Source organism: Sarcophilus harrisii, chromosome 6 (assembly GCF_902635505.1).
Source record: "Sarcophilus harrisii chromosome 6, mSarHar1.11, whole genome shotgun sequence".
NCBI lineage: Eukaryota > Metazoa > Chordata > Mammalia > Dasyuromorphia > Dasyuridae > Sarcophilus > Sarcophilus harrisii.
The window spans coordinates 232,215,323-232,239,189 of NC_045431.1; the positions used below are offsets into that span (position 1 = coordinate 232,215,323).

Consider the following 23,867-nt stretch of genomic DNA (forward strand, 5'->3'; position numbering starts at 1 on the left):
AGAGAGAGAGAGAGAGAGACAGAGAGAGACAGAGAGACAGAGAGAGAGAGATAGAGAGACAGAGAGAGACAGAGACACAGAGAGAGACAGAGACACAGACAGAGAGACAACAGAGACAGAGAGAGATAGAGGCAGAGAGACAGAGAGAGAGACAGAGAGAGAGAGACAACAGAGACAGAGACAGAGAAAGAGAGAGAGAGAGAAACAGAGAGAGAGAGACAGAGAGAGAGACAGAGAGAGAGACAGAGAGAGACAGAGAGACAGACAGAGAGACAACAGAGACAGAGAGACAGAGAGAGACAGAGAGAGACAGAGAGAGAGACAACAGAGACAGAGAGAGAGAAAGAGAGAGAGACAGAGACAGAGAGACAGAGAGACAACAGAGAGAGAGAGAGAGAGAGAGAGAGAGACAGAGACAGAGACAGAGACAGAGAGACAGAGAGACAACAGAGAGAGAGAGAGAGAGAGAGAGAGATGCTTTCACTCTGGTGTTTACTTCCTTAAAGGAATAGGAGAAAGAAGTCACAGGTCGGAATGTAGGGGAGGGCTTGGGACCCGGAGCCCTCTCAGCTGTGCAGAGCTCCTGTGTCCCGGGCACCGGGCTGGGCCTTGGGGAGACAGACCCAAAGGAGAGGAGCTGTCCTTCCTGCGCTCTCCTGGCCCTGGGGTCAGCACCGGCTGAGGCCGCCGGAACCCAGTCATTCCCGGGTTTTCATGAGCCACGGAAGGGGAGGAGGAAGGAAACCTTGCTCCGCAGCCCCGCAGGAGGGATGGTCTCTGTCCCCCAAACTCACTCCCACCACCCGGCTCCTCACATCCCCAGGACTGGGCTGTGCGGTGGGAGGGGCTGGATCTGGGGCTCGCGCTAGGTGGGTGTGGCCAGAGAGGGAATAACCAATCAGAACACCGGAGGAAGATTGTGGCTTGTCTCCCAACCAGTAAATACAAAAGAAAAGGGGGCTGGAGCGAAAAAGAAGTCCGCTGGGGCCGTTCGGTTTGGAAGGGAGGAAAGCCCAGACTAACGTAGCCTTAGGTAAGATGCCTCTTGGTACCCAATGCCAATAATAGTTAGAATCATTCACTTATTCACTCATTCATCCAACAAGCATTTATTAAGCGCCTACTGTATGTCAAGCACTGGAGTTTGCCCCCAAATTAAGCAGTCTCTGCCCGCAAGAAGCTTCCATTTATTGATTTTGAGCTGGAAAGTGGGTGCGTGATTCAGTTCAAATTCGGACTCAGAGTCTAGCTTCGTGACCCTGGATAAATCCCTTTCTCTCTGTCTCAGGTTCCTCCGCTGTAGAATGGAGGTAGCACCTATCTCTGAATTGTAGTAAGGAGTGAGAGAACATCTATAAAAAGCTCTGCAAAGTTATGTAAACGCTAGTTGCCTCGTTCTTATTATCTAGACCAGCGATTCTCAAACTGTGGTCTCAAAGAACAACTAATTTTATAATAATACTAGGAAGCTGTTTACATTTCTAATACAGTAAATATCAATAGCTGTAAATCTTTGAATAAACGTTCACTGGAGTAAATATCTACATGAATAAACGTTCATTGGAGTCCTCGATAATTTTTAATAGGAAAGGATTCTCAGAGTTTTAGAGCTGCTGATCTCACCAATTCCTTCGTATTATGGATGAGGAAACCGAGGCCCGGAGAAATGAAGGGATTTGCCCAGGACTCCACAGCAAGCAGGTGCCGGAGCTAGGATGTGTTCCCCAAATCTTTTGATTCCAATTAAGTTCTCTTCTCACCTTACTGACCGTGTGCGCAATCTCTAGGTCCTTCCAAAGGTCTGCTGTACTTAAGGGCCCTGCACTGGGAGAAGCCACAAAAAGCCACGGGATAGAAATGAGGCTGAATTGAGGTGCTCCGGTAATTAGCAATTAGTGTTTGTACAGAGCTGTGGAACAGAGGGCTTTATGTAACATCATCTCATCTCAACCTCCCAGCAAACCTTTTAGGAAGGTACAATTTGTTACTCCGTTGTACAAAGGAGGAAACTGAGGCTCCAAGAAATGAAGGGGTTGATAAGGATTCGAGGTTCAGCCTGCACCCGGCTGTCCCTTGAGCTCCAAGCCCACTCCGCTCAGCTGTCTGGAGGCCTTTGAGAGAGACATTTTGAGGAAGAAGAATAAGATCACAGGATAATGGATCTAGGGCTGAAAGGGACTGCAAAGGTCACCCGGTCCATGCTCTCATTTTACAGATGAGGAAAGTCACAGGGGAAGTGGCTCCCTATTATGTCTCGGATCAAATAAAAAATCCTCCGCTTGACATTTAAAGCCCTTTATAACCTGATCCCTTTATACCTTTCTAGGCTTCTCACACACACTTCTCTATAACCCAATGATGCTGTTCTTCACAAAGGGCGTTCTTTACCCAATTCTGCCTTGGCCCTTGATTTCCCCCATGCCTGGAACTCACCCTCTCCTTTCCTCAGACTTGCAGCTTCCCTGGCTCCCTCCTTTTCCCCTGAGCTTACTTCTCATTTACAAGGAGAGCCATTTTAGTCATGTCCAACCCTTTGTGACCCCATTTGGGGTTTTTATTGGAAAAGATCCTGGAGTGATCTGTCATTTCCTTCTCCAGCTCATTTTACAACTGAGAAAACTGAGGTAAACGGGGTTAAATGACTTGCCCAGGGTCATACAGCTAGGAAGTGTCTGAGGCCGGCTTTGAACTCATGAAGATGACTTTTCTTGACCCCAGGCCTGGAACTCTATGCACTATGGTGCCACCTAGCGGCCCCTTTGAGGGCCGCTCCTCACTTTTTGGACACCGGACGTTTTACAATCCCTTTAGCACTTTAGTGTCTCATAAACTCATAGATTTGGAGCTAGAAGAGATCTCAAAAATTCCTTAGGACAAGTGTCATTTAGTTGTTCAGTTGTGTCCAACTCCTGGGTTTTTGTTTTTTGCAAAGGTGCTGAAGTAGTCTGTCACCTCCTTTGTCAGCTCATTTTACAGTTCAGGAAACTGAGGCAAAGTCCCGTAAGCACTTCATAGGCGCCATGGCCCGTGGTGTAATTTGAACTCGGATCCCCCGAGCCCAGAGCCGGGGCTCATCAGCCTTCCTCCTAGGATTGGTTTTGTTTGTTCCCAGGAGGAAGAGCTTGGGAGGGAAACGGCTCCTCATAATTAGTGTCCAGAGGGAGCGGCTGCCTCCGGAGGGAGTTCCCTCCATCACAGGGTTCCCGGTGACTCGTAATCATGCCAGAGGCGCCACAGGTGCCTGTCAGTTACAGGCTGGAAAAGCTGCCTCCGAAAGCCCTTCTTCCCTGGGATTTTATTTGAGAAGCATTTATTTGTCTGTGGGAAGTCTGAGGATAAAATACAAAAGGGGGGGGGGGAACACTAGGAATACGAAAATACAGTTTCTGAGCCCCCCCACACACACACACTCTAGTCTGGGGATAGAACATCCCACATGAGGACATAGAGGACGTACGCAAAACATGCAGGGGTGGGAGGCTAATAATTGAGTGAATCAGGAAAAGCGGCTTCTGCTGAGCTTTGAAGGTAGCAAAGAATTCCCCGAGAAGGAGGCGGAGAGGGCAGGTTTTCTGCCTAAGCATAAGCTGGGGGCCGGGAGTTATTGTTCCTGGAGCTGCAGGTTGGGCTCCAGGGGGAGAGGCGGGAGTTTAGGAGAGGAAAAAGCCTTCTGGAAAAGCCGGCTGGGCCCGGAGCGGGAAAGGTCGGAAATGCCAATTGATGATTCCAAGAGAGATGTCAGTGTGGGCTGGGTTGGCCCAGGAAGGCTTCCTGTAGGAAGTGGGACTCGAGTACAGCTTGGAAAGATGGGGGAGGGCTGAGGAGGAGGAGGAGGAGATGGGGGCAGGGGCGAGGGAGGGTTGGCCCAGATTGGGAAAGAAGCGTGACTCCCGCCGGCTGCTCCCCCGACCCTCTCCGCCACCCCTCCCCACCCCCAGACTCTCCAAGCCCCTGGCCCCCTCCCATGCCCTCCCCCCCCAGCCCTCGCCAGGCGGGGCGTCAGCTGCCAGGGCACGCAGGGGCGGACGGCCCCCTGCTGCGGGCACACGGCTCCTCGTGGGAGGGGGCACCTGATCCGGCTCCCGGGCTGCTATTTACCAGCCGCTAAAAATAACCGGCGGAGTGACAGAGAGATGGGGCCGATTTGTAATTTAAATAGCAACGGGATAAAGCGGCGGCGCGCCGGGGGAGATCACATACTGTCCCGAATTAAAAATGCAGAACCCTGGGGAGGGAGCGGGGCCGGGAGGGGGGCAGAGAAAGGGCCGGAGAGCGGCTCGCGCCGGGAAGCGCCGGAAGCGCGGGGCACTCGGCCCGTGGGCTTCCTCTGCCCAGGGTGGGGCTCGGCCCCCATTGTTTGGCCCTCTCCTCCCTCCCTCCCTCCCCCGGTAACGGGCCCTGGACGGCTTCCTACAGTAGTGTGGCCGCGAGGAAACTGCCCGGGGGGAGGGGGTCCGAGGGCCGGCGCTCTCTTTGCCGCGTGACTCTGGTGCCCACGGGGCAGTCGCGTTAGCCGATCAGGATGGGGGCCCTTCCGCCTGCAACGTCCGATTCCCGGTGCTCCGTCCCCAGGGGACAGGGTCAAAGGCCGAGCTATCATTGGCTGCGCAGCCGGGTTCTGAGGGAGGCCGGGGAAAAGGGGCTCAGAGGGAGGCCGGGGAAAAGGGGCTTCAGGAGGGGAGGCAGAGAAGCTGGAGCCTTAGACGGAGCACAGCAAACTCCAGTTTCATTTAGCTTGCACTTAAGTGCCCGCTCTGGGCAGCAAAAGCCCTCCTTCCAGCTGCTGGGAGACAAAAGTTATAAACAGGTCCCGGAGGGCTGGAGCTGGGGCTTCACTGGGCCAGGGCACTTCCCGCAGGGGAACTGGTTCCCCTCGGGCTCCACAAAACTCCAGCTCTCCCTTAACTTATCATTTCAGAGCCCCCACGGGCCACTGAGAGCTTAAGTGATGTGCCTCGGGTCAGGAGTCAAGGTCAAGGTCTCAGCCAATAGATATCAAGGATCAGAACCTTGACTTTTCATCTTCTGTCCCCCATTAGAGGCTTCGAGAAAGGGACTTTTAGAGAGGTCTCCAACCTCAGAAGACTGTAAGTGCCTTAAGGGGCGGGGACTGTTCCATCTTTGTCTCCCAACACTCAGCCCAGCTCCAGACGGAGAGTAGGCGTACAACGTCATAAATGCATGATGAATTCATCTGAACTCCTACATTTTATTGAGAAAACTCTGACGCAAGTAAAATGACTTCTCCACAGTCATGTGAATAATGAGAAGCAGATTTATATGCAGGTCCACCCCTCTACCTACCAGAGATCTGGGGAGGGGACCAGGAAAGGCTTCCCACCGGAGGTTTCACCAGCATCTTGGAGAAAGCTAAGATTTCCACGAGGGGAGGGGGAAGTGTTCCAGCCCATGTGGGTTAGAAGATAGAGTTGATGAGATCAAATGATATCTGGAAGGGGAAGCTGGAGTTGGGCTTGAAGGGCTTCTTAAGTCAGGCTGAGAAATTGAAACTTTATTCCAGACACAAAAGGGAACCACTGAAGCTGTCTGAACAGGAGAATGACAAGATGAGACCTGGATTTGAGGGAAAGTTTGCCTTTGTGGAGGAGGGGTTGCAAGAGGGAAAGGCTGGAAGCAGGGGTGACTGGAGTAGAGAAAAGGAGCACAGATAATAGAGCTGTTTCAGATGTGCAAGAACCAGTGACTGAAGATGGTGCGTGAGGGCAACAGGAGAATCAGAAAGAACTCTAAAGTTGGGGATTTGGTGGCAGGAAGGAGGGGACTGCCCTGAACAAAAAAATGCAAGTTTGGAGGAAGGCTGGATATAGAGGGGGGAAATGATGAATTCTGGGTTGGGAGTGTTGGTTTTGAAAAGCCTATAGGACATCCCAGGGGAAATGTCCAACAGGCTCTGGAGGAAGACAAGAGCTGATCACCAACACTGGCAAAGAAATGCTCCCTTAAAAAAAAAAAAAAAAAAAGGAAAAAAGAAAAGAAAAGAAATGCTTACTTTAAAAAAGAAAAGAAAAGAAATGCTCACTTAAAAAAAGGAAAAAAAGAAATGTTCACTTAAAAAAAAGAAAAAAGAAAAGAAATGCTCGCTTAAAAAGGAAAAAAAAAGAAATGTTCACTTAAAAAAAAGAAAAAAGAAAAGAAATGCTCACTTAAAAAGGAAAAAAAAAAAAGAAAGAAAGAAAAGAAATGCTCAGTTAACCCATGAGGGAAGATGGGGTCATCAAGGGAGAAAGTATAGAAACTCTTTCTATAGTGTGTGTGTGTATATATATATGTGTGTGTGTGTGTGTGTGTGTGTGTGTTATATAGAATATAATCTTGAAGGTGAAGGACAAATATCATTAAGACCAGCTTGATTAGGGGGCAGAAAAGGGGGGAGGATTCAGCAGAGAAGACTGAGGAATCATCAAAAACTTAGTAACAGAACCAGGGGGGAGCCCCCCATTTAGGCAAATGGAGCCTGGGACTCCTGGATTGATAAAACTACACTCACCTCCTAAGTGATTGAGGTCATTTCATTTTGGTGGAATTCAGATCCAGCCCTCCCCTTAAAAGCAATGGGCAAATCCTTTCTTCCCTCTAGTCTTTGATGTCTTTACATGTAAAAAATGAGGGCTTGAACCCTCGTTTTGAGGAGTTTACGAGGTTCCTTCCAACTCTGTCTCTGCCCTATGTTCTTAACTCTCTTCTAACACTCCATATCCAGAAGTTCCTTCTAACTCTTGGCATTCTTTGTCCTAAATCCTAAGCTCTGCCATCCCATGTTCCGAGGTCCTTCTCGGCTCTGCCATCCCATGTTCTGTTTTTAGGGATCCGCCAGCTCTGACATCCTAATTATCATTCAGGAAGACTTGAACTGAAGTTTTGCTTCTGGCTCTTCCCATGCTTCAGTCAGGTCACATAGAACGAACACGACCAAGTCGGGGTCTTGGGAAGGAGAGATGGGTGAGATCTAACTGGAGTAGCATATAGGATCAACGTTTTTTGAACTGGAAGGGACTCGGAGCCCATCTGACCCAACCTCCTCACTTTATAGCTTCATTCATTCATTTAATAAGCATTTAGTAAGCACCTTCTGTATTCCAGGTACTGTGCTGTGTCCTATGGACAAAAAAGACTAACATGAAATCATTCTGCCCCTAAGAAATTTATAGTCTTTTGGAAGAAAATAACATGTACAAAGGCAGAAAATAGAGACAAAGTAATTTTTATTGAGCTTTGAAAAAGGTGAGACAAGGAAGTCTATTTCTGGCTTGAAGAAAGCAGATAGGTTAAGTGACTTATTCGAGGTCACACCAAAAGGAAATGTTCCCTTCAAGAAGAACAGATTGAACATTAGGATTTGCCATAAACTCCTAGAGCTGGGGTCTAACATGTCTGTGTCCTGGACCCCTTTGGTAGTCTAGGGAAGAATATGGGCCTCAGTTCAGAATCATGGCTTTTAAATAATTGGAGGAAAAGCTGCATTTTCATTAAAGGATCATGAAAATAATGATGTGAATCTATTTGTCCCCATCAAAGTTCATGAACCCCCTGAAATCTATGGGCACATGGAAGTAGGAACCACTGTCTTAGAAGGCAGAAGTGGAGTCTGACCAACTGTTTCCCCTTCTCAGAGCTACATTATTTACTACTGATGTGACTGGGGATATGTTTATCTCATCTCCCTGGGACTCAGTTTTCCCCATCTTGTAAAAAGGGGGTGGGAAGAGTTGCATTAAATGATCTTGTGGGTTCCTTCTGCCTCTAATCCTATGTCTAAAGAAAGACCTTGGCTCTGGGCTGAGTAAAGGAAAAACTTGATTGCAGCTGACCCACACTGGCTTAGAGTGTTCCTTGGAAGGTCCAGCAGATTTCCCTCTTAAGTGATGTAGTGGATAGAGTGCTGGGCTTGGAGAAAGGAAGATTTGAGTTCAGATGCAGTCTCAGACACTTCCTTCTTGGTCTGAGTCTAGGCAAATCATTTAACCTCAGTTTCCCCATCTGTAAAATGGGGATAATAATAGCCCCTCCCTTGCAGGGTTGTTGGGAGGATCGAATGAGACAATAATTATAAAGGGCTTAGCACGGTGCCTGCACTGAATAAATGTTATATAAATGTTAGCTATTTTAAGAAGTTATTATTATTACTATTATTATGCCACCTTTTGGCCCAGGCTCAGTGGTCCCTCGGGAAAGGAGGCGGGGACGACTGAGGGATGCGTCAGTGTGGAGGCCGGAGTGTCTCCACGGAGTTTCTTGTTGGCCATGAGGGAGAAGTGTTGGGAGGGGTGGTCATTGACCGTACGAGCTGACCCTCTCCTGCAGCTTTGCCGACCAGCCAATACCCTTAATGAGACTACACGCGGGCTGGTTAATAACATTTGACCCTTGGCAGTAAGCGATCCTGCTATGGACACATCTGTCTCCTCAGCTTGGGGGAGAAGCGGGGCCTCTGGGGTATAAGGGAGCGATGGCTGGAGAGAGGGAGGAAAACTGGATCTTGGGCAAGCAGGATAAGTCAGGGGTCTCTCAGGGATGGACTGCACGGCCCCATCACAGCGGGCCAGGAAGGCCGGATGTCAGGGGAAACCCCTTTGTTTCACTCCTTCCGTTCCTGCAGACAGGAAGCCAGCTTCCCTCCCCTTTGTGAAGACTTCCGGGCACTTCCATCCAATTTAATTTGACAAGGATTTATTGCATGGCTATTACATGCCCAGCCCTGTGCCAGGTGCTGCGTTGGGTGAGAAGAGGCGGGGGATGAAAGCTCACGAGACTAAGAAAAGACGCCTTGCCTCCCGGGCAGACAAGTCTGGGGCCCCTGAAGCAGAGAACCTTAGCGAAGAGAAACCTTCCATATGGTACGGAGAGTATCTGGGGGAGCAGGAAGCCAGGAAAAAGGCCTGTATTTGAATCTTCCCACCATATTATTCACAATTAAACTAGATAAGTCCCTTCTACTCTCTGAAACTCAGTTCAACTATAAAATAAGCATAAGAACATATTTTTTCTTATAGAAATACAAGTTAATTGCAAGTATTAGCTCTGACCCTACCACTAACTTCCCATATAACTTGAGGCAAATCATCTTGCTTCTCTAGATCTCATTCTTTTCGCTAAAATAAAACACTTCCAGTCGATCGACATTTATTAATCAGCTACTGTGTGCCCACTAATGCTCTCTGAAAATTGGGCTGAGCTCGGATCCTCATTTCTTTATTCCGGATGAAGAAATGACGTCCAGTGACAGGACTGATTTACCCATAGTAGTGACAGGGCTAAGTTGATCCTGTTCTGAAATTCTGAGATCTCTGATTAGAGAAGGTAGAGATGGGAGCAGGGAGGATCTTGAGGATAGAATAGAAATTTGAAATGAAAGAAGAGTTCTGCAAAATAATTTGTGGTCACTCATTGACTCTACAGGCAGGCCTGAATTGTTCCTACCCTGCAACCCAGTAAACTCATTACTGGACACATACTTATATACCCAAAATGCCCACCCCAAGTGGGTGTATACCCCACTACAGGGCATATGCACTCATTTGGTTCAATGACAGAAAGAAAGATGTTATATATAATAAAATATCTATCATAGAACGTGGGAGCAAACGGCTACATCAGGAAGATCTGAGTTCACATTTAAGTTCAGAGATTTACTAGCTGTATGACCCTAGGCAAGTCACTTAACCCTATTTGCCTCAGTTTCCTCAACTGTAAAATGAGTTGGAGAAGAAAATGGTAAACTAGTATCTTTGCCAAAAAAAACAAAAAACAAACAAACAAACTCAAATGGACAGAGAATTGGACATGACTAAACAATAATAAAAAAGCAAGGAGCTGGAAACAAAATCCTCATCAACTGGGGAATGTAATGGATTATTATTGTACTGTAAGAAATGGCAGGGGCAGCTAGGTGGTGCAGATCTTGCCTCAGACACTAACACTTCCTAGCTGTGTGACCCTCGGTAAGTCACTTACCCCCAATTGCCACAGCAAAACAAACAAATAAACAAAAAAAAAGACATGATAGGTGGGATTAATTCAAACATAGGAAGATTTAGGATACAATATCAGAACTCAGGAATATAAGGATCAATCTTGACTTGAAATACACTTATTACCTCTTATAGAAAGGTGGTGGGCTATGGGTGCAGAAAGCAGCAAATATCATCAGAGATAGTCAAAGTGTTTGCAATTTTTGTGTTATAAAAGGGATTCTGGGAAGGGTTATTGGGAAGCATTGTTTAAAAGGAGCAATAAAACTCTGTGTGTGTGTGTGTGTGTGTGTGTGTGTGTGTGTGTGAAGAAGGAGGAAGAGGAGGAGGAGGAGGAAGATATAGGACAAAGAAGAGGAGGCAAGGACAAACAATAAGTAATTCAAGCCTTGGAGAGAATGGAAGAATCATCAAAATTAAGTGATCTACCTAAAGTCACATGGGTGATAATAGCATGTTGGGATTTGAACCCAGGATTCCAGATAACAAACCCAGTCACATCATCCACCCAGTGGATGCTTCTCCAGTGCTGACTCTCAGACTTGATTCCTATGAGATTGTGGGCAAACTTTGGATTCAATTTACTTACGTGTAAAATGGTCCCCAGGGTCTCTCACATTCATAATCTTTTGACCCTGAAGTAAAGAGGATTCAGGTCATGTGATCATTGGGTTTTAGAAGAGGAAGATGTCTTACAAGTCCAAACCCCTCATTTTACAGGCAGGGAAAGTGAGGCAGAGAGAGGTTGGTCACTTGGCCAAGGTCACACAGCCATGGAGTATCTGAGGAGGGCTATAAATGGAGGACTCTGGAGAGTTGGGAGAGAGTCAGCTTGGCCCTTTTTGAGGACAGAGAGTGTCCAGGGGATGAGCTGCGTGCATGGTGCTCTGGTACATTTCCTTTCCCAAACTCCCCACTCGATAATCCAGGGGCAGAAAAGTAGAACAGCTTCCTCCCCAGGGCTCCAGCAGAGCCCAAAATAAATGTTACCCAGATTCTTCCTGTGCCTTTTTGAAAGGGCTCTGAGAGGCCCTGGGCTCCCTCGGGCCTGGCATCGATGTCTGCCAAGGGCACCCACTCCTTGGTCCCTTTACCCTGAGGCTCAGGGCAAAGGGAAGTGAGTCTGGCTCGGACTCCAGAAAACTGGGGTCTGCTGCAAAGGAAAAGGGAGGGAGTCCCCAGCTGGCCTCACATTGGCACCAGCTCAGGTTCAGGCTCCTATCTCTTCCCTAAGCCTCCTGTCTTCCTAGGCCTCTCCTGGAGCCTCATTTCCTGAAGCTGGGGCTTCCAGATGCTTCGGAGTGAAAATAAACCCCGGCCCATTTCCTCTGTTTAACTGCTCTCCGCTGCTTTCAAGGATGACTGGAACTACTGTAGCCACCCACAGTACCTGGGAAAAGGAGGGCAGGGGCAGCCCTGGACACTGGGGTAATATAGTAGGGGTGGTCATAGCCACTATCATAATAACGGCAGCAGTAATAATAATGCAAATATTTACAGAGTACTTTAATGCTTGCAAGCCACTATCTAGATAATCCTCACAAAAATTCTGTGAGGTAGCTATTATCCCCGTTTTAGAGATGAGAAAGTCACAGTTCAGTGACTTGCCTGGCAGGATTACAACTCAGGACATCCAGAATCCCAGTTTCTTTGGGTATTTGTTCTGCCAAAATGCTTTCCAACTCAGGAAGACCCGAGTGGCCTCTGACGGTCACTTGCTGTGTGACCCTGGGCAAAATCCTTTACCTCTGTTTACCAAACCTACCAGAGAAGGCAATGGCAAACCAGTCCACAGTGTCTTTGCAAGAAAACCCCGTGGGCAGTACTGCTATGGAACATAAAGAGTAAAAAATGGCTGAGCCACTGAACAGTAACAGCAGCTCCTGATGAGACAGCACTTTAAAATTATACAATGTTCTCCCTCACATATTCAGAAGGTACTCTAAGTATTGTTACGTTCATTTTATAGTTGAAGAAACCGAGTCTCAGAGAGAAGTGGGGTATAATGGAAACAGCACCAGATTTGGAAGACCTGTGTCTATCTCTCACCAGCTGTTTATGATCCAAGGGAATATAACCCCAGAGGTCTTGGCCAATTCCTTTCATCTCTCTAGGTCTCTGTTTATTCACCTGGGAAATAAGAGAGTTGGATGAACGATTACTGAAATGGTGATTTGAATCTGGGTTTCAAGGTCAGTCCTTGATTTTTGTTTTCTTGCCTCTCCCTGCCCTGTTTTGATCCTCTCAAGCTATCCTCCCTAAAGATGCCAGACATGGGTCTTTTCTTCAGTTTCATCCTCAAAGGTGATTTGTAGAGAGAGAAGACATGCAAGGTAACAGCAGGCCCCATTCCATGGGATACACAGAAACTTGGGATCAAGTCAACATACCTTTGGGGCAGATCCTTCAAGCACCAAATGGGGAATCACTGATACTCCAACAAAGCCAGAGACCTTACTGGGACTTGTGTCTGGGTCCACATTGATATCACTTAAGGGGGCTGTACCTGGGTTTCAACAGTTCTGTCTGTCTGCTACTTAGAAGGTGACTATAGATAAGTCTCTTCCCTTCCACTCATAAAGGAAAGCAAGCCTGATGCTTTTTGCTGTGGAGTTCTGGGCAAGTCACTGAACCCCTCTGAGACTCAATTTCCTCATCTGTAAAATGGAAACAATCATCTTTATACTACCTGCTATGGAAAGAACAGCCACAAAGCAGTGGAGATGATGTTTTAAAAAATAAAAATAAAAAAACAAGTTGGGTTGTAGAAGAGGAGATAGTTGGAAAAGCCATTCCTTAGCAGACGTGGGGGGCCATTGCAATGTGGAACATTGCATATAACATGACATTTTTTCCCCCATGTGTTGATTGATCTTTTTGATTATATTCTCTTCCTCTTTTAACAGAAGTCTTTCTGGGTGGGCCTTCAGGGGCACTGGTACTTCCCCTGATGAGGAAAGAATGTTAATCTGGATTCAGATTCGAACTGTGCAATTTTGGGCAAGACACTTCCCCTCTCAGTTTCCTCATCTGTAAAAGGAGGGGATAAGACTAGCTGGTGTCAGAAGAGCCCTCCAGTTCTGGAGCTCTGACCCTGCCTTCACAAGGGCTCCATGTTACAGAAGCTGCAAGCTAGGAAGAGGGGTCCTTCTAGTAGCCAGCCTTTCTGTGCCTTCCTCCAGGCTGACTGAGACTTGAGAGGCTCAGCAGCCATATTTGGCAGGGCCCACTTTGAGGCCTTCCCAGCTTGAGAGGACCTGCTGTAACTTGCCCTGTTATGCTAAGATATCCAGGACACTGTGTTTTAAGACAGGAAAATGTTACCTTTGGACTATGGTAAAGATGCACAGGGGACAGCAACAAAGTATATACAGTAGGCACAGCATAAGAGGACCTGAAATGGAAGCCTGGAAGGTCTCAGGCTAGTGTATGTGGACTTGAGTGACAATGATTAAAGAAGGGAATTGGATGAGATGGCAGACAAAACTTAGTAGTCAGTGGGATTAGAGGGGAAAGAACACTAACTCCTGGCTCCTAGGTGACAGGTTCAAATCCTGCCTCAGATTCTACTGGGGGTGTGCTTTTTCTAGGTTTTAGTTTCCTCTGTAAAATGAGCAGTTTTGTTGGGAACTGTCTGTTACAGAGTACTCAGCAGAGCTCTGTGTTCAAATCCTGACATTATTTGTGTGACTTGGGCCAGCCACATTCTCCTCTCCCCCCTCACTTAACTCATCTGTAAAAGGAAAGAGTGAAAAGTAGATCAGTTCTCTGATCCCATCCACATTTCTGGATCTTATGGTCTTTGAGGGAAGGAGAGAGGACAGCAGGTCTCAAATGCTATAGCTTATGGACACCCAGGCTCAGAGATCTGGAACTGGGGGCACCCCACCTGGATACTTCCTGGGAGTGCTGGGAAACTGAGGGAGGGGGGTACCCCGCTTGGACATCTCCTAGGAGTATGGGGAGACTGAGGGAAGGGCACCCCACCTGGATACCTCCTGAGGGTGCTGGGAGACTGAGGGAGGGGCACCCCACCTGGATTCTTCCTGGGAATGCTGGGAGACTGAGGGAGGGCCACCGCACTTGGACAATTCCTAGGGGTATGAGGAGAAAGGGTTGGGAGAAGAGGGGCCCGGGGGGATGGGTGGCTTAAGGAGACCCTTGCCATTTCCCCCAGAATTTCAGGGGCCGGCTGGGCCGGGCTGGGCAGGGCAGGGCCGGGCAGGGCCGGGCAGGGCAGGGCACGTTGCGGCTCCTCCAGCTGCTCTGGCCCCGGGCGCTGTCTCACAGGTAGAGAGCCCTCTTTGTTGTTCCGAGGGCTTGTCCTCACCTGCCCGGCCGGCCGGGTCCTTACGGCTTCTCTGCAGCCCGGGCCGACGGCAGGGGAAGAAGGTGGAGGGGGCGGGGGCCGCGGTCAGCCCTGACGGGGCGGCTGGCCTCCCTCGGTGCCGGCCCCCCGCTCAGGAAGTGCGGAAAGAGGAAGAGTGTCGCCACTGCAGCTGCTGCTGCGGGGGCAGGATGAGAGTGCCGGGGGTGGCAGGGGTGGGGGCTGCAGAGGCGGCGGCGGCGGCGGCGGCGGAGGAGGCGCTGGGGGAGCACGGGATGCGGCCCCGAGGTGGCTGAGCCCGCACCATGAGGAGGCGGGGGCAGCCGGGCAGATGTGGCGCTACCGCTCCTGGGACGTCCCGCAGATGCCCGCCGCGGGCCCCGACACCCAGTAGGTACCAGGGAAGCGGGAGGGGGCCGCCCCTGGGTCCCGGGGCACCGCGCCTGCCTAGCCCTGGACTGTGGGGGAAGCCCGAACTGGGGAAGCAACCTGGGGGGTCCTGGGAGGGAAATTGCTCCTTGGAAGCCTCGGCATCCTGTGCTTTTTTTTGGGGGGGGGGGTGGAGGGGGTCAGAAAAGTTGTTCTGAGAGCCCAAAATTGCTGACCTTAACCGCGGACCTGAGATCCTCTAGGGGGGGCTTGGGGGAGGGTTCAAGAGCCTGGAAGATCCAGGGCTGGAGGAGGCTGGAGGGAACACGGGGCCGCCTCCTACACGCTATTGAGAGCCAGGGAAATGAAGCCCCTTGCCCGAGCTCAGCCCCAGTAAGTCGCAGAGCCTGGCCTTGCCCCCGAAGCCTCTGCTTCCCGAGCCAGGGTTTCCATAGCCAGGGCCTCCCGGCGGCAGAGTTCAGAGACCCCGCTGTTTTTCATTCCCTCCGTGGTCTCAGGAAAAAACAGCCGTGAGAGGGGCTATTGTGTAACTTCCTCCAACGGCCAGTGGCCCTGCAATGGCCGGGGCCCTCCCGCCAGCCCAGCCTGCTGCCCATCTGCCGCCCACCCCTGCCTCCCTTCATGATCCAGCCCACCCCAGGCCCTGCTTCCCGCTCACAAGGGGGCTCAAAGGGGAAAGCAAGGACTGGCCGAGGTGCCAGGCAGGAGGGAGGGGTAGCCCCCAGTGGCAGAGGGATGGCATAGCTGAGAAAGAAGCCGGTAAGAGCCCCAGGGAGGTGGATGGGGAAAGTTAGCACTAACACAGGATGTGGCTTTGCAAGTGAACGGTCCGGGAAGGCCACCGGTTGGGGGCAGGGGAGAGAAGACAGATGCCCCTGCCTGCCCTTCGGAGCCCCCAGGAGCTGCTCTCTTGTCAGCCCCCAGCAGAGACCTTCCCCCAAAGGCAGGGTTCTGCAAAGCACCGGGCCAAGTTCCCCCACCTGAAACTAAGTCCCTGACTTCGCCAAATCACGACTCCAGCTGTGGATCAGGGACTAGTCTAGAACGTAGACACTTTCTGGCTGGCTGACTCTGGACAAAGCATTTCACTTCTCTGTAAAAGGAGCTGAGACTAAGCGGTTGACCTCTAAGAACTTTCAAGCTTAGAATCTATGAAATGAGGATGGCAGAGAGGGCGGGAGGTGTGTATGGGGGGTGTATATGTAGGTGTGAGGGGAAGAAACCCTTTTCTGCATGTGTGAATGCAGCTTGTGTGTGAAATTCTGCTCTGATATTAACAGTAACCAAGCTTATAAATAGGTTCTGTTTTTGTCTCTCCTTTTTAAAAATTGATAAATGTCGGTTGGTCACATCCTGCCAAATCCCACCACATTCAGAATTAAATTTTCCACAATGTACAATTTTAGAAAAAGCTACACCAACAACAACCAAAAAAAAAAAAAAATCAAATGAGTTAAACCAGTGATTCACGTGACCTTGCACTTTAGCGGTTTCCAGATTGTCAAAGGAAAGGGTTGTGTGTGAGATAAGTTAGCTGGGCCGTGTTTTTTATCTGAATTTTGTTGCTATTTAGAGTTACCTTTGTTTACTCAGTAGTTTGCAGTTACAGCAATCGAATGAATGCCATCTCTTCTCGGCGACATGCTGAAACCTCTTGGTGCTCCCCATTGAGCCCCCCATTGGCCTTTGGAGAGGGCTGCAGCTTTGACCCCTTAAGGTTATGGCATTTTCATGACTTGAAACTTCTTACAATGGGCAGAAAACATTTTTCAGTCCTTTGAGATCTCCGTGGCCTCCTTATTACAGATACTCTCCAGTGGATGTGGTGGCCTCCAAGTGTCCTTTTGTCCACAGACTCCTGTAGATGTTGTACAAGCTTTCCATCAAAGTGGATCAGGGCTTCTTGAACTGGATTTCATGGAACCCAAGAACTTGGAAAGGAGGGGAAAACCCTGTATCTTTATTTTCATTCATCTCTAATTGAAATTTAGCATTTCTTCCCATTTTGAATTATTTTTTTTCTGAGAAAAGATCCATAGGTTTTAATAGACTGAAAAAAGGGGTACTTGACATTCTCCGAAAGGTTAAGAACCTCCGTCTTAACCTCTTCACATTTGAAGCACACCAGTGGGATTCCCAGGCTGTCTGTTGCTTATCCTTCAGTCTCCACTCATGGCCAGCCCCTTTCCGTGGCCAGACATCCATTAGTCTAATAACCTTTACAATGATTCTGTGTCAGACCTACCATATACCTCAATATTGCCATTTGGATGATGCTAAGTTTTTATTCTTTTGAGGCTATAGCAAAGCCGCATGTATCACTGGAACAATACTGACGTTAACTGAGAGAGAGCACAGCCTGAAAAAGATTTTCTTTTTTTAGACATGGCCAATGTGGGAATTTGTTTTGCTTTGTTTATAACAGGAATTATTTGGGTTTTTTTTTTTTCTTTCTCATATGAAAGAGTAAGGAATTAGGAAATGAGAATCTTAAAAATAAAATTTGATTTAAAAAACTATTGATGTTCAGGGAGAAATTAGGAGTCATTGAAAACACCACAGAATTTCCCAGAGGCAAACCAGTCCACTTTCCTACTCCCCTTTAATCCTGGGCTCAACTCATTGTCCGCTCACAATGTCTGTCCAAGGTAGACATGTTGAGTCAGCTCTGTGGGTTGTCCATCTAGCTGTATATCAGAGAATGGTCTCTAGGTTTTGTTCACTTGTTTCCCCCATTTTGTACTGAATCCATCTGGAGAATTTCATATCTAAATGAAATCCATCTTCCATTTGATCTCTTTGCTTTCCCAGCGGCAAAGACCTTTAGCAAGCATGTATTTGTTTTTTCTTGATAGTAATGATCAGAGTATCTTTCAAAGAAGTTGTCTCTGTTGTTACATATTTCAAAGAATATCATATGATGTTGACATTATGTTAGAGAAGAGCACTTAAGGGAAACTTTACTCTTCCAAATCAAGTGCTTTTTAAATAGTCAATAAATATGGTAGCCATCTGTATTCTTGACACCTTTCAGTCAACTAAGTGTCTATGAAAATTTTTTTATAGAATATCAGTTTGGTCATTTCTCATAGACTCATCAAGGATGGCCTTGATACATGTGTATAGATTATTCTTAGAAGCATTTTGTTGAATTGTGCACATAGAAACAGTTTTTTATATTTTCCCAGTTGTCTTTTCATTTTTGAAGGGGTTAATACAAAAGTACAAGGACAAAAATCATAGGATTTAATCTAAGAGAGGTTAAATGATTTGCCTAGGACCTCCCAGCTAATAAGGGTCTCGGGTAAGATTTGAATTCAGGTTTTCCTGACTCCATATTTATTATGCCATACTATCTAAGAGCCACTAAGATGAGCAGACATGGAGGGGTTATGATATCGTGGAAAGCTTGTCCTGAATTGAAGAACTTATGGGTCAATTCAGCATTTGAGTAATAAGTTCACGATTTTCCCCAAACATTTGATCTCTTCTCTTCAGCTATTTAGAAAACTGTGTCCTCTAAATTGTTATCTTGAGCATGGACCATGGTCTGGTCTGTGTTTTTCTCACCTTTGTTTTCTTTTGTATCATTTCTAAATCCTGGTTTCTAATGCAGCAAACTGGGGACTGGACTAATTAAGTAAACGTGCTGTGTCCTTATTGTCATTGAGGGAAAAAAAATTGTTTGCATAGAAATCTTCATAGCCTGTTTCTATTTTTGACTGTTCCTTGTTTTCCTTCCGGTTTCATCTTTAATTCCCTTGGGACAATTTTGTCTCTTGCCAAACTTTCTGTAAACTTGTTTTCCCTTTATTGCTTTTGTTTAATGAATTGATACTGCTCATAATCCTCTACCATCCACCACCAGAGGATTTTATGAATTTATATTTTGAATTGACATTGCCTATGGCATCTCTATACTTAGTAAGAAGAGTTTGTGAGAAGGCAAATTCTAAACTTTTTTGGTCTCCTAATGATTGCAACAGACCTCTAACAGTTAACATTGTTCAAGAAATCACAATAATCACTGTCATGTTCTGTTCTCTTCTCCATTTCCCCTTTTTTTTTGTGAATAGTTAATCTAAATAGGTCAAGTTTGAGTTTTCTATGTCAAATGCCATCTCTTCTCATTTTTATTCTATCTCTTTGTCTTTGCTGGTGATCTGACTGTATCTAGATGTTTGTAAACAGGTGAGATGCTTTTGTATTATCAATAAGCCTTTGGCTTTTCTTATTTCCTATTCCTGAAATATTTCCTAGCATATTTTTCTCTACCCTCCCAGATACCCAAGGGTGGTGTGAGATTCCATGTATGTGAAGTACTTTACAACGTATGTAAAATATTTCACAAACCATAAAGCTTACTGCCCTCCTACTATGCTCAAATAATGTTTTATTTAATGTACTCTATAAGAGTAGTAGATATGCCACAAAATGTTTAACAACCAGGCTCACCAGAAAAAAAAAAAATCAAAAGTCTATGTTCATATGAGTTTAATTTTATTAATAATTTCTTAAGTCTAGAGTCTAGACAATCAATAAAAATAAATCAAGCCCTGATTTGTAACAGCTGCTGATTTCTGAAGTGTAAATGAATTTGTTAGATCAGTCTCTGGCAGACCTTACCTTTGCTCACCTTGTATTGAAATCACTATTATGAGAATTAATTTTCCTTTATTATTTGAGACTCAGCACTGTTCCTTCTACAATTTTTGGATAACTAAAACTCTGCTTAAATATTAACTTCACCTAAACAAAAGCTGTCCCGGGGCTGTAAAATTTTACTTAAGGGCTTTCCATATTCCTGAGATAAGAAGCCAGAGGAATCTCAGCTTCCCTCTTCCTCAGTCAGTCTGTTTGTGAATCTTCTAAATGTAATTTAATCTGTTACCTGACGTAAGTTTACCTATAGAGTTTGTTTGATGAGGTTTATTTCCTTAGGGGATGTATGAGATCATGATTGTTTTCAGTTTATGATGTTGAAAGAAGTATTGCACAGTGACTTCATTTTCTCTTTATTATGGACTAAGGGGAATGTACAATATTACGACATATAAAAGAATTATTTCTCTGTCATTCTGTCCTGGTTCTGCCTCTAAAAAGCCTTGTCGGAATCCTCATGGTTGTTTAGATATGTCTGAGGGCTTAATCTATGCTTGAGCACAATAAGGTTGACCTATGTCTTTACCTCCATAATTTCTGCATCATGGTAAATATATGTGTGGCAGTAGTGACCCACCACCATATGAATTCAGGGAAGAAATTTCTCCTGTAGCATCATCAAATATTAAAGTATGCATTAATTTAACTTGGCAGAGCTTACTGAGTTTTTAGAAAGCCAATACCTCTTCCTCCCCTCCTGCAGATTTTGGCACACGACTGGCAGTTATTTTCATTTTGGACTGCTTGTGAGGGCTCTCGTAAACACTGTGATGCAAAAGTGATCCAGTCACCCCTTGAAATTATATGTCCTGTTACCTTTGGACATGCAACGAAACCAATTCTGCTGACTTCTTGACTTTCTTCTTCAAGAACGACCAGTGATTGCCTTTTAGTGTGATTTCTTTTTGCCTTTTGCTTTTATTCATAGTGGGATGGGATTTCCAACAAGATTTCCAGCATGACTGTCCTATTCCCTCCCCCATTGTTTCTTTTACACACTGCTACCAAATCAGAAGTGGTCCATTTTGTGCTCGTTGGTTTCAGAGGTCACCCTGGTTAAAGAGTTCAACACCAAATGGTCAGACTCCTGGATATTGAGCCTCCCTGAGCCTACTTCGGACAGAAGACATACTTTATTACTCGGACCACATTGAGGACCTTTCTAGCTCCTCACACCCTCTTAGGCTGATGACCCACTGAGATACGCTTCAGGAATTGAGGAATCAGAATAGGACTTTGAGGAAGCCAGAAGAACATTGGGTTGAGAAGTTTAGCACCTTGTTTCAGGGCAAAGCTTGAGGCTCTTGAAAATGCTGCTTAAATTTCCAACTCTAATCTATTCTCTTCCATTCTGGGCCTGTCCATTAGCTATAGGTCTCGAAGGGCCGGCTGTATGAATTGTCATCCAACTGTGTGACCCAGTCTCAACAATAGTCTTTCTCCATCCAAGTAGATACCACTAGTGTGGTGAGAGAAAAGGAGGAATACTGAGCGAGGGTGATCCGTCGGCCTCCACATGATGGCAAAAGATTGCGAGGAAGGCCCTTCCTTGCGTGGAAGAGTGGATTCATGGGAAGGCTTGGAAAGGAACTGCATGAGAAATACTTGTCTAATTCTCAGTACTCTCCTGATAGCTAGGTGCTGTTGTTATCCACATCTTATCCGAGGAAACTGAGCTTGGGTATAAGTAACTGTACATATTGTTGGTCTCTGCTCTCTTCACTCTTCATCACTTCCCACACATCTTTCCATACTTCTTTGAATTCTTTTGGGGTACAAACCCACTTCGTGGGCTTAAAAGGCACGAAGCATTCGATGCTTCCCTTTCAGTTCCAGAATGTTTGGGCAAATTCATAGCTTCACCGTCAGTGAATCAGACACCAAAGGATTCTTAGTTGTCCTGTAGTTAGGCCCTCCCAAATACAGTCCAGTGCAAACTTGTAAGCTTGTGTCTGCATGACGGCGCATCTAGAAGTTGCAGTGCCGGTGTGCGAGAGATTTCATTTAAGGGGCGAGTGTACTGCCATTCTACACATTCCTGGGTGTTTATGAAGGTAACGTGTAAGGGAGAAAGGAAGGGCCATGTTGTGATTGTGAGTGGGGCAGGGGCTGGTACGTCCCCCGGTTGTGTCCCCCCCACTCCCTTCAACAGCCGAGGATTTGGGGCTCACTCGAACTAGATCTGGGACCTTAGGGGGCCGGTTTTGACGGCGGGAGCCCCTAGAAACGTCTAAAACAAAGCTCAGACAGGGCCCGTGTCCAGGTTTTCCTAAAGCAGGTAACTGGGCCTCAGCTCCTCCGCAGACTCTGAGTGGGCCGGGCCGGCATCGGGCATGGGCCAGCTTTCATCTCGCCCACCCCAGGATTCACAGGTGATGCGGAGCAATTTTCAGAAGCCGCCCAGGCCCTCGGGAACCCATCAGCTCAGAGGAAGCCGGTCGGGATGGCTGGAGGAACGCGGTGCCCAACTGCACGGCCCAAGCACCGCAGCCGTCACAGGGCGGCAGAGGGGCTGCCTCCTTCCTCCAGTTCGCCCCGGCGTCAGCTATAGGTGCAGGACGGCCCTCTCCCTTTGGCGGAGGGGCTGCCGCCCAGGATTCCCATCTCCGGTGCCGCGCGCTCCGCAGCCAGCGTCCCGGCCTCTGAGCAGGAGCGGGGATGCTGGGGGCTGAAGTTCGCAGGGGCGTGGTCCGCCTGCTGACTCGGGCCTCCGCAAGCGGAGGGGGAGGAGCCGCCTTCCTCGGACCAGGGCCCGTTCCCGGCTGTCGCTGTTCTGGGAACGCTCGCTCGTCCGAATCCGCACACATCGGAGCGCCCGGGTGGGAGGGGGGACCGGGCTAGATTTGGTCAGAGGCGGTGGGTCCCGGCTCCGAGCCAGACACGCCCCAGGCCCCTTTTTCATCTGCGGGGCGGGCGGCAGGCGGTCCTGGAGGCCCGTGGCAAGTGCGAGGGACACAAAGAGAGGTGAGAGCGGGGCCCCTCCGCGGGGCTCCCGGCCTCCTGCGGGGCCCCGCGCTTCCTCCCAGAGATCTGACGGCCCCTGCGCCGCGCCCAGGGGGAGGAACGCGGTGATCCCGGGGGCCGACACCAGGAAAGAAGGTGGCTCTGAGCTCGGTTTGTGTTTGCGAGGCAGCCGGGGCTCACTCAGCTGCCAGGGTCACACAGGCCGGAGTAGGGATGTCTGAGGCTGCATTTGAACTCGCGGCCTCCTGACTCCAGGGCGCACGCACCATTTGGCGGCCCCCTGGCTTCGAGCCTCGGAACTGCACTGGACGCGGGGTGAGGGGACTTTGGTCCGGGCCCTCGGGCGCCTAACGCCGCAGCAGGTACACAGCAGGCGCTTAAGAAGTGCTCGGGGATGGAGGCCGCCCATCCCTACCCCCTCCTTGGAAGGAAGAGCCGCATTAAAACTGTGAGCTCGGTTTCCTCATCCGCAACAGGAGGGGTAGGTAAAGCCTCCCCCAGCTCCGGTCTCCTCCCAGGGACCAAGCCAAGTCCCCTCAGAACGAACAAGAACAGAAGGCCCGCCCTCGGGGAGCTTACGCTCCGGGGGGAGGGGGAGGGAGGGGGGCGGGGCCGGGAAAAGGCGCCTCGAGGGAGCCCGCCGGCACTCACCACTAGGGGTCAGCCGAGGCTTCGCGTCGCCGGGGGCTCCTCTTTGGAACCCGGAGGGGAGCTAAGAGCGTCGTCGTGTGTCCGGGTCCCGGCTCGATAACTTTTGTTGTGATGCTGATAAGGGGCGTGCACAAGGGGCGGATCAGCAGCGTCTCCAGTAGCAGAGATGGTGGGGCTATGCGCCGCGACGCCGGCAGAGGGCGCCGCAGGTCAGGGAGCGGAGGCGGAGCCAGGCCGTGAGGAAGGGGCGAAGGGGCCACCAGGGGCGGGGCCGGGCCATCGGGGAGGGGCGGGGCGGCCGCCGGGGGCGGGGCCGGGCCATCGGGAAGGGGCGAAGAAGCCTCTGGGGCGGGGCCGGGCCGTCGGGGAGGGGCGGGGCCGGGCCGTCGGGGAGGGGCGGGGCTCTGGCGCGGGCGGCGCGGAGGGCCCTGCGCGCAGGCTCGCTCTCTCCGCCGCGCTCCCTCCGCCCCCGGCGGCACTTCCTGGAGTGCGGGCTGCGCCGCGGCTGCTCGCGCTGCTCTGAGCGGGCGGACAGCCCATGGCCCCGGCGAGCGGCCCGCCGGCGGAGCGCTGACCCGCGCGGGCGGCCGGACCGGGGAGCGAGGCCGGCGCGCCATGGGCGTCTCCCGCCGGCCCTGCGCGGCCCGGGGCTAGGGCCGCATGGAGCCCCCCGACGGCGGCGGCGGCGCCGAGGCCCGGAGCAGCGGCTCGGACTCGGCCTCGGCCTCGTCCAGCGGCTCGGAGGGGGCCCGCGGCCCCGAGCCCGACAAGGCGCCGCGGCGGCTCAGCAAGAGGCGTTTCCCGGGGCTGCGGCTGTTCGGCCACAGGTGAGCGAGCGCTCGGCCCCTGCCCCTGCCCCCGCCCGCCGTCCCCATGGCAACCCC

At 49.3% G+C, this 23,867-nt stretch overlaps 1 protein-coding gene across 1 annotated transcript in view; it reads left to right on the forward strand.

Moving 5' to 3' along the window:
* The first annotated feature begins 14,551 nt into the window (after positions 1–14,551).
* DGKZ (diacylglycerol kinase zeta) overlaps positions 14,552–23,867 on the forward strand; it is a 37,688-nt gene continuing 28,372 nt past the window's right edge. Inside the window, exon 1 of the mRNA XM_031943570.1 lies at positions 14,552–14,706. Within this exon, the coding sequence (XP_031799430.1) occupies positions 14,622–14,706 (85 nt within the window). The 5' untranslated portion in view covers positions 14,552–14,621. The remainder of the gene's footprint in view (positions 14,707–23,867) is intronic.